Here is a 16,822-nt window from a genome sequence, read left to right as displayed (position 1 = left end):
CATAACTTAAACCCTTCATATAATTCTGATAAATGTAAGGTAAAGCATTTTGTGAAATCGAACAGTGGTGAGACCCATGCAGTGAATAGCATAATAATCAGGAATGTTGGTGAACAGCAGAACCTTTGGGTGCATGTCTACAGTTCACCGAAAGGAGCAAAAGCAGGGAAATAAGACAGTACAAAAAGTCATAAGGCATGCTTATCTTCATAGGCGATGGCATAGACTGTAAAGTTACAAAGCACTGGTTCAACTACTAAGTGTTGTGTCAGTTTTGGCTATCACATTACAGAAAGGATGTGATTGCGTTGGAGAGTGTGCAGACAGGATTTGAACAGAATGTTGTCTGGATTGAAGAACCTTAGTTATGGGAAAAGATCGAACAGACTGGGTCTGTTTTCTCTGGAGTGAAGGAGACTGAGAGCTAACCTGATGGAGTCAAATAAAATTATAACAGGTATAGGGTAAATCTTTTCCCATGATAAGGGTATCAGAAACAAGAGGGCAAAGATTTAAGGTGAGAAGATATTGTAAAGGGGATTAGAGAGTTTTCTTTTTACACAGTTGATATTTGAAACTTGTTGCCAGACGGGATGGTGGAATCAAATGCCATCACTACACTTAAAAAACATTTGGACAGGCACTGACATAGAAGAACATTGGCTAACGTGGCAAATGGAATGTTGATGGGTATAAAGGTTGGCGTGGATGTGCTGAACCATAGTCCATTTTTGTGCTGTGCAAATCTGTGACTCTGTTTGCATCCAATAGTGTTCAAGATTCCTTCAAAACTACAACAGAAAAATTGCCTGGATAATTAGTATGCAGCTACAAAATAAACTTTTGTAATGTAATTTCTCTATTAATGTATTAAATAAAATGGATCTTCTGGCTATTAATGTAACAAATGCAATCAAACGGCAAGCTGAAGGGGATAATTGACTAGAGTCCATCACTGGTAATCCAAAAATTGCAGTAATAGGATGAGTTTGTAAATCACTACGCAAAACTGCTGAAGTATCAAAAATATCTTTACAATATTTTTCCAAAAGAGGGCAAGACCAGAACATATGTCAGTGCCTGTCCAAATGTTTTTTAAATGTAGTGATGGCATTTGATTCCACCATCTCGACTGGCAACAAGTTTCAAATATCAACTGTGTAAAAAGAAAACTCTCTAATCCCCTTTACAAGGAAGCTACCTCAGACTTACATTTGTCACAGACAGGATTTATATGACAATAAAAATGAGCTAACATCCTTGGACATATGGGCCCTATGAACCACTTTAAATTGTATCAAAGCATGTCTAGCACACATTGAAGAAGTGTTACCTAATTGAAGAATTTTCTCCCATTTCTCTATAGGTAAAGATACCTGAAGTTTTCTTTCCCATTCATTCTTAATTTTATCAGATGTACCTAAATGTATTTTCATAATCAGATCATAAATAATTGCTATTAAACTCTTCTGATAGGGTTTAAACCTAAAAAAATTTCTGTAATTTCAGTTTGATGTGATATCGGAAAAGTAGGTAAAATAATATTCAAGAAGTTTCTAATCTTAAGTATCTGAAAAAATGTGATCTAGGCAAATTATATTTATCAGACAACTGCTCAAAAGACATGAGACAGTTATCCATGAATAAGTCACAAAAACATGTTATTCCCTTCATTTTCCATAAAAGAAAAGCTTGATCAATTCTGGTTGTTTGGAAGAAAAAGTTAGATATAATAGGACTTGATAGGATAAATTTATTCAATCCAAAAAATTTACGAAATTGAAACATGTTTGTATTGTATGTTTAGTTATTGGATTAGTCATTTGTTTATTCAGTTTAGTAAGTGCAAAGGGAAGGGAGGCCCCTAATATAGAAGCCAATGAGAACCCCTGTACAGACTCGTGCTCGAGGTTCACTCATCGCGGACATTGAATTTCATCCAGTTCTTGTGTCCAGAACGTTAAATATTGAATATTAATTGCCCAATAATAGAACTTTAAATTCGGCATTTCCAGTACGCTCTTCCACTGCCCACTTTTGATGCCCTTGCCACCTAAACTCCTCCTTCAATTCCATTTATCATTCTCCTTCGCTACCTTTAAGACACTCCTTAAATCTGTAATAAAAATAGAAATGCTCAGCAGGTCAGGCCACTTCTATGGAAAAAAAGTTAACTTTTCAAGTCCTGAACCTAATAGCATACCTCCAACATTCACAAAACTTTATTGATCAATGTTGGATCAGCAGATTATAATTCAACACCTTCAGTAAAATATTCAAGAAACTATTTGAACTTGCAAGTAAATAACTATGAAAAGAGAAATGTTTGAATAATTTCTTCATGAGGAATCACATGTAACTTACAGGATTTAGAAAATATGCTTGCAGAAACTCCTCCAGTATGGAAAGGCTCTTCAAGACTCTTTCGAACTCTGAGTGATAGGGGTGAGTAAAATTCTCCTGATAACTTGTTACCACTTTGTTATTCTTTGTGAATTCATGATAATTGAGGTCATAAAGTAGGGATATTTATGGTCAAAAACAAAGAAAAATTACAAATGCTGGAAAACTGAAATTAAAATATAAAATACTGGAATTAATTCCTCTGAAGAAACATCATTGATCTTAAATGCTAACTGTTCACTCTTCTCACCTTACCAGATGATTATTTCTGGAATTCTATGGCTTTATTTATGTGTATGCTCAGCAATGTTTAATTGGCTTTGCTCTTTGGGTGCCACCAGCCTTTTTATAATTCCATTGAAAATGCATACATTTAAACTAAGCTCCTTTTATAACAACAACAGTGGATGCATCAACAGGAGCCTGAAGCAAAGGATTTTTAAATGGAATACTTGCATTATGGGAGAAGTTGTACTTGCTTATACTAGAGAACTTCATTGTAGCTGGAAGTTTTTTTTCTTACCTTTTTTTTTCATTTTAATAGTTGGGAGAAAATCTCTATCACATTTCAAGATTGCATTCCATCAAGCAGAATCTTAAGCTGTAAAAGTTTTAAAGTTACTCACACAATTAGTTTTGCTGTACTTCAAAACTTGATACCATGTTGTCCAACAAAACACACTTTTGTTTATACTTATGTAAAATTATTCCAAGGCTGTGTGCAGACGCAACTTGGGAATTGAATACCAAGCCCAGGAAAAATCTAAAAGATAAAACTGAATATTTAGAGGAAGTTTTTAAAGGAGAAGAGAAAGGAAGAAAGACAGTGGGTCAAGAAGGGTGTATCCAGAATTGTGGATCCAATTAAGAAGACTCTGGAAATGATGAAGTGAAAGGAAAATGGACAAGATATACTACATGTAGAGTTTGTTCAGGATGTGGAGAACCCATGAAGTGTCAGAAGATATGAAAGGTAGAATAGTTGCTTTGGAATAAGGTCATAATAAGGTTTGGAGCTTAATGCCCCTAGTGATTCCAAACAGCATCAGTAACTAGGCTTTTGGTGAGTAAATGCCATTTCATAACACTTTCATTAACTTTTTTCAGTCACTTTTTGATAACTGAAAGCTCGCTAATGGGACAGTAATTGACTGAATTGTATTTGTCATGCTTTTCCTGTGGGCAAGGTATATTTTAGACAACTTTTCCATTTTGCTGAGAAGAGGTCAATATTGTCATTGTATTGGAGAATCTTGACTGGAGATGAGGTTTGTGCTGGACCTGGAGCATAAGTCTTCAACACCACAGCTGCAATGTTGTAAAGCTCCATATCCTTTGTACCCAATGCATTGATAACTTGTGAAGTGTTGAAACAATTCAATTTAGTTAAAACCTGGCTTCTGTGAGGGGAATCTCAGGAGACAGAGCTAGATCATTCCATTCAGCACTTGTCACTGATGTTTACAAACTCATCAGTCACCCTTGCTTTTTGTTCTCAGTGTGGTTCCTGCATCATTAAGAATAAATATCTCCATGGGGCCTTCTCTCCATGGACATCACCATTCTCTGCTGGATGTTGCAGGTATCCAGAATCTGAATCTGTTCTGTTGTTGATGAAACTAATTAACTTCACCTCTTGCATGTTGTTTCTATTGTCTAATATTAAAATAATCCTGTGCTGTAACTAATAGGTTAGTATTGAACATAGAGCAGAACCATAACAAGCACTTAAGCCCTCAATGTTGTGTCAAGCTAATTAAACTAGTAATTAAAAGCTGAACTAAACTAGTCCTTCCTGCTCATACAAGTTCATATTCCTCCATTCTATGCATTTTCATATGACTCTCTAAAAGTTTCTTAAACACCTGTATATTTGCTTCATTCCAGGCAGCCACCACTCTCCGTAAAAAAAAATACAACGTGCCATGTACATCTCCTTTGAATTCAAGCCCTCTCACCTTAAATATATACCCTCTCATATTAGACATTTTGATGCTGAGTAAAAGATACTGTCTGTCTATTTATACATTTCATAATCTTATACCTTCTAATCTCGAAACGTCCTGACAAAGCACCTCTGCATGCTGACATCCTCCACAAAGTTTCCACATATTTTCTCTTATGTTGTAACCAGAACTGAATGCAACATTCAGATTCACGAGAATTATTCCAGGATTTAATGGCTTGTCATACGAAAAGCGTTTGATGGCTCTGGGCCTGTTTTCACTGGAATTCAGAAGAATGAAGGGTGACCTCATTGAACTCTATCAAATGGTGAAAGGTCTTGATAGAGTGAATGTGGAGAGGATGTTTCCTACGGTGGTAGAGTCTAGGACCAGAGGACACAGCCTCGTAATAGAGGGGTGTCATTTTAGAACGGAGATGAGGGGGAATTTCTTTAGCCAGAGAGTGGAATTCTATGCTACAGGCAGCTGTGGCCAAGTCTTTGTGTATATTTAAGGCAGAGGTTGATAGATTATTGATTGGTCAGGGTATGAAGGGATATTGGGAAAAGGCAGGAGGTTGGGGCTGAGAAGAAAATTGTATCAGCCATGATAAAAAGGCAGAGCAGATTTGATGGGCTAAATGGACTAATTGTGCTTCTATATCTTTAGCTTAGATGCTGCCTGACTTGCTAAGTTCCTCCAGCATTTTGTGTGTGTTGCTTTGGATTACCAGCATCTGCAGACTTTCTTGTTTTTATACTTTGTTAGTATATTTAATAAGTTATGATTGGTCCCTGGGTCGCTAGTTTGTTTCTTGATTCCAGGACCAGCATGGGGTATTAGGTCCTTTGGGAGGCTACTGCATCTTCCACAGTACTTCTCTTGGTTAACACATGCATCAAATGTACAGGTGATATCATTGTCTATATCTTGAAATTTACAACAAATCTAGATTAGACATTGTAGAAATTGTTTAAAATCTGCGAAGGGTAAAAGTGTTTGAAAAATATTACTTTTATATGGAGGAAAATTTATTGAATATAAAACATCTTCAATCTTTATCAAAAACCCTGTCATAGCTGGAGACAAATATCTAATAGAACATAGAATAGTACAGCACAGTACAGGCCCTTTGGCCCACAATGTTGTGCCGACCCTTAAACCCTGCCTCCCATATAACCCCCCCCCCATATACCTGTCTAGTAGTCTCTTAAATTTCACTAGTGTATCTGCCTCCACCACTGACTCAGGCAGTGCATTCCACGCACCAACCACTCTCTGAGTAAAAAACCTTCCTCTAATATCCCCCTTGAACTTCCCTCCCCTTACCTTAAAGCCATGTCCTCTTGTATTGAGCAGTGGTGCCCTGGAGAAGAGGCACTGGCTGTCCACTCTATCTATTCCTCTTAATATCTTGTATACCTCTATCATGTCTCCTCTCATCCTCCTTCTCTCCAAAGAGTAAAGCCCTAGCTCCCTTAATCTCTGATCATAATGCATACTCTTTAAACCAGGCAGCATCCTGGTAAATCTCCTCTGTACCCTTTCCAATGCTTCCACATCCTTCCTATAGTGAGGATACCAGAACTGGACGTCCTCCAAGTGTGGCCTAACCAGGGTTTTATAGAGCTGCATCATTACTTTGCGACTCTTAAACTCCATCCCTTGACTTATGAAAGCTAACACCCCATAAGCTTTCTTAACTACCCTATCTACCTGTGAGGCAACTTTCAGGGATCTGCGGACATGTACCCCCAGATCCCTGTGCTCCTCCACATGACCAAGTATCCTGCCATTTACTTTGTACTCTGCCTTGGAATTTGTCCATCCAAAGTGTACTACCTCACACTTCTCTGGGTTGAACTCCATCTGCCACTTCTCAGCCCACTTCTGCATCCTATCAATGTATCTCTGCAATCTTTGACAATCCTCTACACTATCCACAACTCCACCAACCTTTGTGTCATCTGTAAACTTGCCAACCCACCCTTCTACCCCCACATCCAGGTCGTTAATAAAAATCATGAAAAGTAGAAGTTTTAAATTTAAGTTTTAAAGTTCTAAAAGTTTTAAATCATTACTTCTACTGAAAAATGGCATAACCTTCAGGAATTACAACAATAAATTTTGAAAAATCATAAGATGTATTTTCCCACTTTTATGCAGTTGAGTTTTGCTTTAAAGTAGTTTATGGTGTTTTCTATTTTTTTAACATAATGCTAATACTTGATCCTCAAAAAAAGTTTTGTGACATGACATCAGTATTTTGAAGTATTGGAACATTTGGAAATGCTCATATTTACTGTACAAGTTTTATCTAAATTCGTAAAAGTAAATTTTCCAAACAAAAGTTGTCTATTGTAGTCCATAATTTCAGGAACATAATCCATCAAAGTAATTGGAAAAATGCTAAAATTACTGTGATTTTCATACCTTTGTTAGTTGGAGTTTGTGATTTTTAAAACCTTAAATTTCCAGAATGTTGCTCATTGTTGAGGGATAAAGCAGCTATTAGAGCTTTGAAGAGTTATTCCAACACTGTGAATACCTGTGATGTAGGTATTTTTCCACACTCAGACTGAATTGCTGTGTTGGAACTGAAACTGAGCACCAGAACTAGGTTGAAACCTGTTAATCCTGGTGTTGAGTTTCAAACCAAAGCAAAGTCACTCACAAAGGTATTATGTTGGCCGTCAAACAAACATCATTTTTACGTAGATGGCCTTGTGAAGGCACTCGAGAATGCCTAAGTCTATTTGAGGTCCCTGACTAGCAAGACTTTTTTAATGTTCTTAATTCTATTCACAGTAATCAGTATTAACTGTTAGAATAGCATTGAGTTACAATGTATGTAAGAAAGCTTTTTGTGAGGTGTTGCTGTGGAATTTTTCAACTTAACGACATCTATTTAACCTGTCTTGTCAGTGTCAATTATTTGAACAAGAATTTGAAGGCATTCACAAAGAAACACAGCAACACTTTGTAATTCAGTAGGCATTAAGTATTTTCATTTATATAAACATTGATTATATTTGGAGGGAATCTAGTCAAAGAGTAGTATTATCACACTCATGACTGGAGGAGAAAAATTTTATATTTGAATCTGCAGGTTCATATATAATCATACAAGACCAAATTTATTGAGAAAATATCTATTACCCAATCTATTTCAAGCTCTTGCATGAATGAATTTTGCACGATTTTAAGGTGTCACATGCCATTTGATATCACCCTGCTAGCTCACAGCTTTCATGTTTATGCACATCATATTTCAAGAAGACCTAAGTGCAAATATTCAGAAGTGATCTCTATATAAGCAATAATGTTAGGTTTTAGATTAAGTTCCTTCCCATTGTGAGTTATAGAGAAACTCATTAACTTCAACATCTATTTTTGTAAATTTGGTCAAAAAGTTGATATGTGTTTAATCAATCTTGTGTTCTATCTGGCGATATTAACACAGCTTTGTTACCCATTCTTTACTACTATTGCAAATGGTATAGTTCTACAGTGTTTTAATCTTGAGCAAAAAAGTATATTTCATACAATAATTATCGGTTAATCAACTTGTATTTAGGTCACACAATTATTTACAAAAGGGCAAATAGCACAAAATATTGTTCATTACTGCTTACAAAGTTTTGCTACACAGGTCAGCTGTTCAACAAATATCAGGTGTTCAATGAGCAATTTACAGTCTATTGAGTTTCAATTGTATAATGCACTCAAACATCCAAGTAATATAAGATACCTTTGCAGTATGATCTTTGTACATTGATTAATAAACAATGAGTTGCCTGACACCAGCACTTCCAATGACATATTTTTTAGAACTATGGACAAGGATAACATTCTTTTCTAAGATACTCAAAAGGCACTTCACTGGAATGTAACGAAACAAAAATTGACACCAAGCCAATGAAGACTTCTGAAAGGGTGACCAGAAACTTTGGTTGAGGACAAGAGTTTGAGGAATGCTTCAGGGAGTGGTAAAATGAAAAATTTGGGGAGGGATTTCAGGAACTTTAAGTCTAGGCAGCTGCATGTTTGGATGACAGTGATGAAGGTGTGAAAGAAATCCTGAGTAGGAGGCACAGAGTCAATGGAGATACTTTTGAGGAGATTATCATTGTAAAACCATAAGACATATGAGCAGAATTAGGCCATTTGTTCCGTCGAGTATGCTCTACCATTCCATCACGGCTGATTTATTATCTGTCTACACCTCATTTTCCTGCCTTCTCCATGTAAACTTTGATGCCAGACTAATCAAGGACCTATCAACCTCCATGACTTGGCCTCCACAGATGTCTGTGGCAATGAATTCCACAGATTTGCCACCCTCCAGCTAGAGATATTCCCTCTCATCTCCGTCCTAAATGGGCATCCCTTTATTCTAGACACCCCCACCCCCTCACACTGTAGGAAAAGTTCCTCTCCACATCCATTCTATTTAGGCCTTTCAGTATTCAGTAAGTTGCAATGAGGCATTAAGACTTGTATTAAACATTGATCATGATTCCAAGTTCACATAATTTATCTCTTTAAATCTATGTCACATTTACTGTCTCTTATTGAGTACTTAATCACATTGCATAGCATCATCAGCTAATTACAAAAAATAGCCATTTCATATTAATACACCCATGAGTATGTGGCTAGGTACAACTCAACAGCATCTATAAATTAACTAATGACACAAATATTGTTGACAGAACTTCAGATGTGAACAAGGAGATGTACAAGAGTGAGATAGATCAGCAGGTTGAGTAGTTTTGCAGCAAGGAATTGACAGTGGACTTCAGGAACGGGAAGTCACACCAGTGCTCATTGAGGGATCAGAAGTGGAAAGGGTGGGCAATTTCAAGTTCCTGAGTGTCAGCGTCTCTTGAGGATCTATCCTGGGTCCAACATCTTGATACAATTACAAAAAAGGCACACTAGTGGGTATGTTTCATTAGGAATTTAAGGAAATTTGGTATACCACCAAAGACACTTCCAAATTTCTACAGATGTAGCGTAGAGAACATTCCAACTGGTTGTATCACCAGAGGGGCCATTGCTCAGGACTGGAAAAAGCTACAGAAAATTGTAAACTCAGTCAGCTCCATCATGAGCACTAGCCTCCCCTGCATTCTGAACATATTCAAAAGGTAATGTCTGAAAAAGGCAGCATTCATCATTGAATTGAATTGACTTTATGACTTACTTCCTTCATATACATGAGGAGTAAAAATATTACGTCTCCATCTAAATGTGCAATGTGCAATTTATAGTAGTTTATAATAAATAGTATGTACAACAGGACGGTCAATATAACAGAGAAATACAGTTGTGTCAGCATGAATTAAGTAGTCTGATGGCCTGGTGGAAGAAGCTGTCCCGGAGCCTGTTGGTCCTGGCTTTTATGCTGCAGTACTGTTTCCCGGATGATAGCAGCTGTAACAGTTTGTGATTGGGGTGACTCAGGTCCCCAATGATCCTTCGGCCCCTTTTTACACACCTGTCTTTCTAAATGTCCTGAATATTGGGAAGTTCACATCTACAGATGCGCTGGGCTGTCCGCACCACTCTGCAGTGTCCTGCGATTGAGGGAAGTACAGTTCCCATACCAGGCAGTGATTAAGGGCTTCCATCACCCAGGATATGACTTGTTCTCATTTCTACCATCAAGGAAGAAGTATTGGAGTTTGAAGACACACACTGAATGTTTCAAGTACAGCTTCCTCCCCTCCGCTGTCAAATTTCTGAATGGACAATGAACCCATTAACACTACCTCAGAATTTTCCTTTTTTCTTTTTTTGCCCTACTTATTTAATTTATATATATATATATCTGTCTGTGTGTGTGTGTGTGCGCACGCGCGCGCATGCATAGTAAGTAATACATCATCATCATCATCATCATCATGTACCATGTCATATGATTTAAGTGATCATGATCCCATCCATGACCATGATTGTTCTTGGCAAATATTCCTACAGAAGTGGTTTGCCATTACTTTCTTCTAGGCAGTGTCTTTACAAGATGGATACAACAGAGTATTTTAAGAGATTCTTAGGTACACGGAGCTTAGAAAAATAGGAGGCTATGCATTAGGGAAATTCTAGGCAGTTTCTAGAGTGGTTACATGGTCAGCACAACATTGTGGGCCAAAGGGCCTGTAATGTGCTGTAGGTTTCTATGTTTCTAAGACTGATGACCCCAGCTAGTATCAATGCTCTTTAGAGATGGTAAGTCAGTGGTTGCATAACCAGAACTTGTGATATGCACCAACTGCTGCCATGGCTTCATGTGACCCTGATTGGGGGGCTAAGCAGGTGCTACATCTTACCCAACAGTGACCTACAGGCTAGTAGAGAAAAGTGGTGCCTTACACCTCCTTTGGTAGAATCGTAGCTCTACCCCACCACCCATGGAGTAATACAGCTAAATACTTTACTCAACTTTGTAGCACACTATGTGAATCAGAATCAGTTTATTATCACTGTCTTACATGATATGAACTTTGTTGTTTTCTGGCCACAGTACAGTGAAAAGACATAAGATTTACTACAAACTACAAAATAAATAATGTAACAAAATAGGAATGACGAGCTATTGTGTTAATGGATTGTTAGAAATCTGCATTTCAAAAATTCCATGTAGTCCAAACAGTAATAATATTGTTATTAGAATGGTTCCAGGTGGTCACTTCGTGTACACTACTCCCTCTATATTGTACTGTAATTTTAATATTGTATAGAGAAAATGCCCTAGATTTTACATGTCAGGCATTCCTTGCTGGATCTCCCTTGCCTCCACATCTTTGAATTTAGCAATAAAAGTCAAACTTGCAGGCTGAAGACATTCTTGATTTTCCCTTAAGACCTGCATGGCACTAGGATAAATGAGGTGGATAGAATAAAATAAGTCAAATTTACAAACCAATGACCGTATGCTGCCAGACATCAAACCCTCTCCTGGTTTAATCCTGAGCTATTTCTAACATTCAGAAGAATTCCAACAGACATAAAATGACCATTGAAAGTTTGCATCAAAAAAAAACTTTAGGTAAATTCAGCATTGCTCTAACAGCATATAATGAGGGGAAATGTAGCTGTTTTCTTTGTACCTGTAAAATCTCCACTGAAATGAATGGATTTACAGATCTTGTTATCATGTATTCTGGCATAGAATATCAAACTATTTTTGTAATTTAGAGTAATTTTAAGCATTTGCACTGTAGGTCAGCAATAATAATCAGAATCAGATTTATTATTGCTGACTTATATGACTTACAGTGCAAAGGCTTAAATTACTATAAATTACAAAAATTAATAGTGCAATTAGGAAAAAGGAATGACATGTTAGTCTTCACATGTTAGTAGCCCGTTTAGAAATCTGATAGTGGAGGGGATGAAGTTGTTTCTGAATAAATGAACATGAGTCTTAAGGTTTCTGTGGCTCCTCCCCAATGGTGGTAATAAATACGGATAGCAACGGTTCTTAGTGATGATTACAATCCTCTGGAGGAACCAGCTCTTGAAGATGTCCTCAACAATCGGGAGGACTATGTCTAGGTGATTCAATATGATTTCAATTAGTTACAATGACATAGTTTACTAAATACTTTGTGTTGACAAATAGTTACTTTGAGATACATAGTTTAAGCACACGGCAATTGATAAGACACCTCTGAAGATCCAAATGCCTTTGGGAAAAACTAATTAGCACCAATATTCTAAAACCTTTTGATGACAGAGAGTCAGAGACCCAAAATTCACGTCTCTGTTTACACAACTATGAAAAGTACACAAAAACTATGTGACCATGTTTGATATGGTAAGTGACAACATCCATCTGGTCTGCCAGTTTGCACTCAAGTCACGATGATACCAATAAGCTTAGCCATGTTGCCCGGTTTGATGCTGGCCTGTTAACACTATCCCATTGTTATAACGTTTGGCTTTGCTTCTGCAATCCCTTAGTCTGTGGAGTGGCCTGTGCTTTTAACTTTAATTTACTGCATGCAACCTACAAAAAAAACTGAAGGCTAATTGCAAGCTTCAACTTATTTACATTTACAGAACTGAAGCCTGGTTCTTGTTTGAATTACTATCTGCTATATTCATAAAACTCCAGAATACTTCCTAACATACCTTCCTCTTGGCCTCTTGACAGAAATCTGCTCCAGGAGAGCTAAACTTTAAGGACAATTGGATTAAGGGTGGGGCAGTGAAAATACCCTTCACTTAATTCCCTCTCCTACTTACTAATCTATAAGTGCGTAGATCCGCACTCTTTAACATCCCTATTTGGCTATCTACAAGACACTGCAGAGAAGCCAATAAAACGTTCTAGAAATTTGATCCTCTTCACCCCTTCAATCTTGAATAGCTAAAACTATCAGTAGTGGCTGTCAGTAGTTCACATTCCTTGCCATGGCAAGATTATCAGAATGATCTTGACAACCAGTCTTTTTGAGATCAATCTACAGATGGGTTTGGAATGGTCTCTATTCAAATAGTTGCAAGGAGTGGTGTCATCCCTTCCCAGTCTGTCCTTTCAATCGCTTGGCCAACCACTGAAAGGGTTCAGCTTAATTGGGTTCACTCCCCATTCAGCTGGAACAGCTGCCTTATAACATTGTGTGTAATTTCTTCTCTCTTTCTCAGTTTGCCAAGCCATTGAGGTTGTGGAACTTAATGTCTCTGCCTTAACTTGGATCCCTTCCCATCTATTTTCCCCAATATCTTTTTATTTTGATCTATGTAACTACTCATCTACCTCCAAGAACCAGCCTTCATTTCAAAGTATAGTTACCATTATACTTCAAAACTTTATCCCTAATTTGATGATGCTCTCTCTCCTCTGTCTTCTACATTTGCATTTCTGTTCTCTTTTATCTGTGGGACTACTTCCATCAGGTGTGGTCAGATGTGATGCAGCAGGCTAGTATTCATCACTTAGATTCTCTGTAATGACACTGTTGTTGCCCTGTGAACAAAGTCACTTGAGAGAAGTACTGCTAGGTATGATGTAGTCTCTATTGGACAAAATGAGTCCCAGCAGGCATCATATAGAGACCCTTTCAGAAGAAGGTCTTCTTGACCCAACACTGCATGACATTTTATATGCTGAAGTACAAAGGACAATTCGGGATAATTCCATACTTGGGATGCTTCCTTTGAACTACACACCACCTTCACAGCTTCCTCTTCACACCCACACTTAAGCCACCCAAATGACATCCAAATAACAAATTTAAATCAGCAAACAGGAAGAAATCTGCAGATGCTGGAAATTCAAGCAACACACACAAAATGCTGGTGGAACGCAGCAGGCCAGGCAGCATCTATAGGAAGAAGCACAGTCGACATTTCGGGCCGAGACCCTTCATTTAAATTAGCATTGTTTGGTCTTCCAGTCTACAGTTCATATTCAAATCTGAAGACTGGTGGCTGAAGTCAGTTGCTGAAGTTACTAGCTATACGAGTTAATCCCCCAAAAACACTCTTAACACTGTTAATGGATGGATGTGATCCCTTGCTCTGTCTGTGAGGGCAACAAGAAGGTGAGTCATATTGTGTGACCTGTGTCCAGTCTTTCCACTGGCTGCTTCATCAGGACTGCACACAAATACAGGTGTTTCTTGTCTGGAGTATCCCCTGTGGTCATATCTATCCCCGCACCCAACCTCAAGGGCTCACCCTGAACAGTTTCCACAACTTTTAAGGACTCTTCATCTTGTGTTCTCAATATTTATTTATTGTTTCTTCTTCTCATTATTCTTTTTTGTTGTCTATTGCACATTGGTAGTTTGTCAACCTTGTGTGCATTTTTTTTTTACAGATTTTATTGTGTTTTTTGCATTTACTGTGACTGTCCACAAGATAAAATGAATCTCAGGGTAGTATATTGTGACATATATATATATATATATACCTTGATAACAAAGTTACTTCGAACTGTGAACATTACTGATACTGGATTTTTATTCAAATTCCCTAAATGCCTTGGAGTGATTCAAATTTGTGCCTCCAGATGGGCTACTACATCATTAATTTAAACATTATTCCAGGATAGTTTACATACTGTTAATTGCATAGGATTTTGTGACAGTATACTGTTTATTAGCTCACTTCTTGATATTTTTTTCGATCTGCTGGATTTCCACACTGTGTGAAGCATACATTCCTTCTAGAGACCATGATGTAAGAGAGAGATTCACACATTTTGGTAAGAATTCGGGAGGTCTACAGCCTCTATTGTAATTCAGTGAGCACATCCTCCAATGAGACCATCCTTTCAAAAAACTAAAAACAATATGCAGAAGGAACCAATTTTCTTTTAAAAAAAATAAATATTTTCAGTGATTATTAAAATTTTTCCTGCAGTCTATCAAGTATGGCTGGCTCCTCCACTGGATTATTGTTTATTTGTTTTGCCACATTAATTAATTTCTGCATGCCATTTTGGAACAGAATTGAGAAGCTGGAGCATTTTTGGCTAGTGATTTTCTTTTACTAATACAGCAGTGAAGCAGAATCTGAAAATTTACAGGCCTTTTTAACAGGTATTGTACATCAATCCTGGTATTTAAACAGTAATGGTGGCACTAATGTAAAATTATCAGGTCTTCTTTGTGTTATCTTTGTGGTCTATTTTGTGGTGACTGTTCCAAAATCCTTCTCCCATAGCCTAATTTCAGTCAACCATAGCTAGGTGATAGTTGGTTACAATCTACTATAATAGACAAAAGACCAAATACTTTCAGGGGCTAGCAGTTTGCTTCATGTTTAGTTATTTGTTGCCCATTAGATGCTGTTCTCTTTGTGAGAAGGAAATCTCTTTGTAGTAAAACAAATAAAAACAAGAAGACTGTTCACACTAATTGAGTGATTACATAAGGATGTTTTACACCCTGCTATCAAAACCCAAGGAGCATCTTATCAGCAGATGAATGTCATTATAAGTATCTCCATTTTATTTGAATTTGTAGCCACTTAGAAGGTCAATTATACCATTTGTTCTCTACTTTTATATGTTTTAGGGAACAAAAGCAATAGGTTGTAAAGTTAGAAGACTACTTTACCTCAACATGTGCACTTTAACGTTCAGGTTTAATGTAAACAGGAAATTTTGTTCTAAAAGTTTATTGTAGTTGTTTCACTTACAATACTAGACGGCTTTGACATATTAGAAAACCATTAGGGCATGCACTGCAGTTCATACATTCTGTGTTTTGTTTTCAAATGTGTTTCTGAATGCTGAAAATTTACAGCTTTTTTTTGTATATGATAATCAGTTATGCCATTGTTTTTCTCTAGGTCTGATTGCCTACACTGAATATTTGTTTCTTTTGTGCATATTAACAAGTAAGTACAGAAAATGACATATTTAATCATTTCAAATGCTAAGCATATTTTAGAACTCTCACACACCAGTAAATTGCATTCCTCAAGATGTTTTGAAACCTTTGAGTCTGAATCACAGCTATTTCAAACCTTAATTTAGCTCCATTCATCTTTTTTCTTCCATTTCAAATTCAATTTTTTTTCTTTTGTTCTTCTGTTTTGGCCAGTCCTTTTTTTCCTTTGTTCTGGGAAATATTAACATGACTTTGTTCCAGATGAAAAAGACTGCTGTTTTTAAATTCAGTTTTTGTAATTATTTGATCAAGTTGTTATTAATTATATTCTCATATGTGTACTCCCAGTTGGCAATAATGAAAATATGCTAAAAAGTGATTAATATACTTTGCATTGCAGCATAGGATTTGTTTTCAAACTAAAGGTATTAGTAAATTCTGCAGCTTCTTTTTCATGCAATTGAATACTACTTGAAACTATGCAACGTGTCTTCTAATAAAACCTTAATGACAGGGGAAGTCATTAATAAATCAGGAAATTAGTGTAAACCAAATAATATGCAGTAGAAAGTTGTTTTTCCAAAAACTTGTTTATAATTTGAGAAAAATTATGTGTTCTTTTACATTTACTTATACTGAAATATAAAAATGTATACTTGTATGTTTATTGAATCAATTTTAAAATCATAAGCAAAGGTGTATTTATTTTAAATTAGTAGTCTATCACACTATTTGCATTTTATTATTATACTGTTAAGGAGGTTTCCTTGTAATGTGATTGATTGTCTCTTGTAGATAATGTACATATCTTAAATGCTTATTTAGTATTTTAAGTTCTATATCTATTAAAGTTTTATATTTCGGTTAATGCTTCAACACCAGAAATGAGTATTTTGCATTCATTTGTTATTACTATTTTATAACTAATTTATCTTTTTCATGAATGTTGCAGAGCCTCATGCAGGTTTTAAAATAGCTTTCAACATGTTTGATACTGATGGCAATGAAATGGTAGACAAGAAAGAGTTCTTGGTGGTATGTACTTTAAAATGCCTTAATTTTAGTTTATTGTGACTTAAAAGAAAATTAATTTAATCTGATTTTATTAAAATCTGCTTT

At 36.5% G+C, this 16,822-nt stretch overlaps 1 protein-coding gene across 2 annotated transcripts in view; it reads left to right on the top strand.

The window, feature by feature from the left end:
- micu3a (mitochondrial calcium uptake family, member 3a) overlaps nucleotides 1-16,822 on the top strand; it is a 153,909-nt gene that overhangs the window by 59,364 nt on the left and 77,723 nt on the right. For both annotated transcript variants that reach the window (XM_073064596.1, XM_073064595.1), the window contains exons 4-6: nucleotides 2,367-2,445; nucleotides 15,663-15,710; nucleotides 16,656-16,738. In XM_073064596.1, coding sequence (XP_072920697.1) covers nucleotides 2,367-2,445; nucleotides 15,663-15,710; nucleotides 16,656-16,738 — 210 coding nt within the window. The remainder of the gene's footprint in view (nucleotides 1-2,366; nucleotides 2,446-15,662; nucleotides 15,711-16,655; nucleotides 16,739-16,822) is intronic.

This window comes from Hemitrygon akajei, chromosome 13 (assembly GCF_048418815.1).
Source record: "Hemitrygon akajei chromosome 13, sHemAka1.3, whole genome shotgun sequence".
Lineage (NCBI taxonomy): Eukaryota > Metazoa > Chordata > Chondrichthyes > Myliobatiformes > Dasyatidae > Hemitrygon > Hemitrygon akajei.
This window is presented reverse-complemented; position numbering and strand designations above follow the sequence as displayed.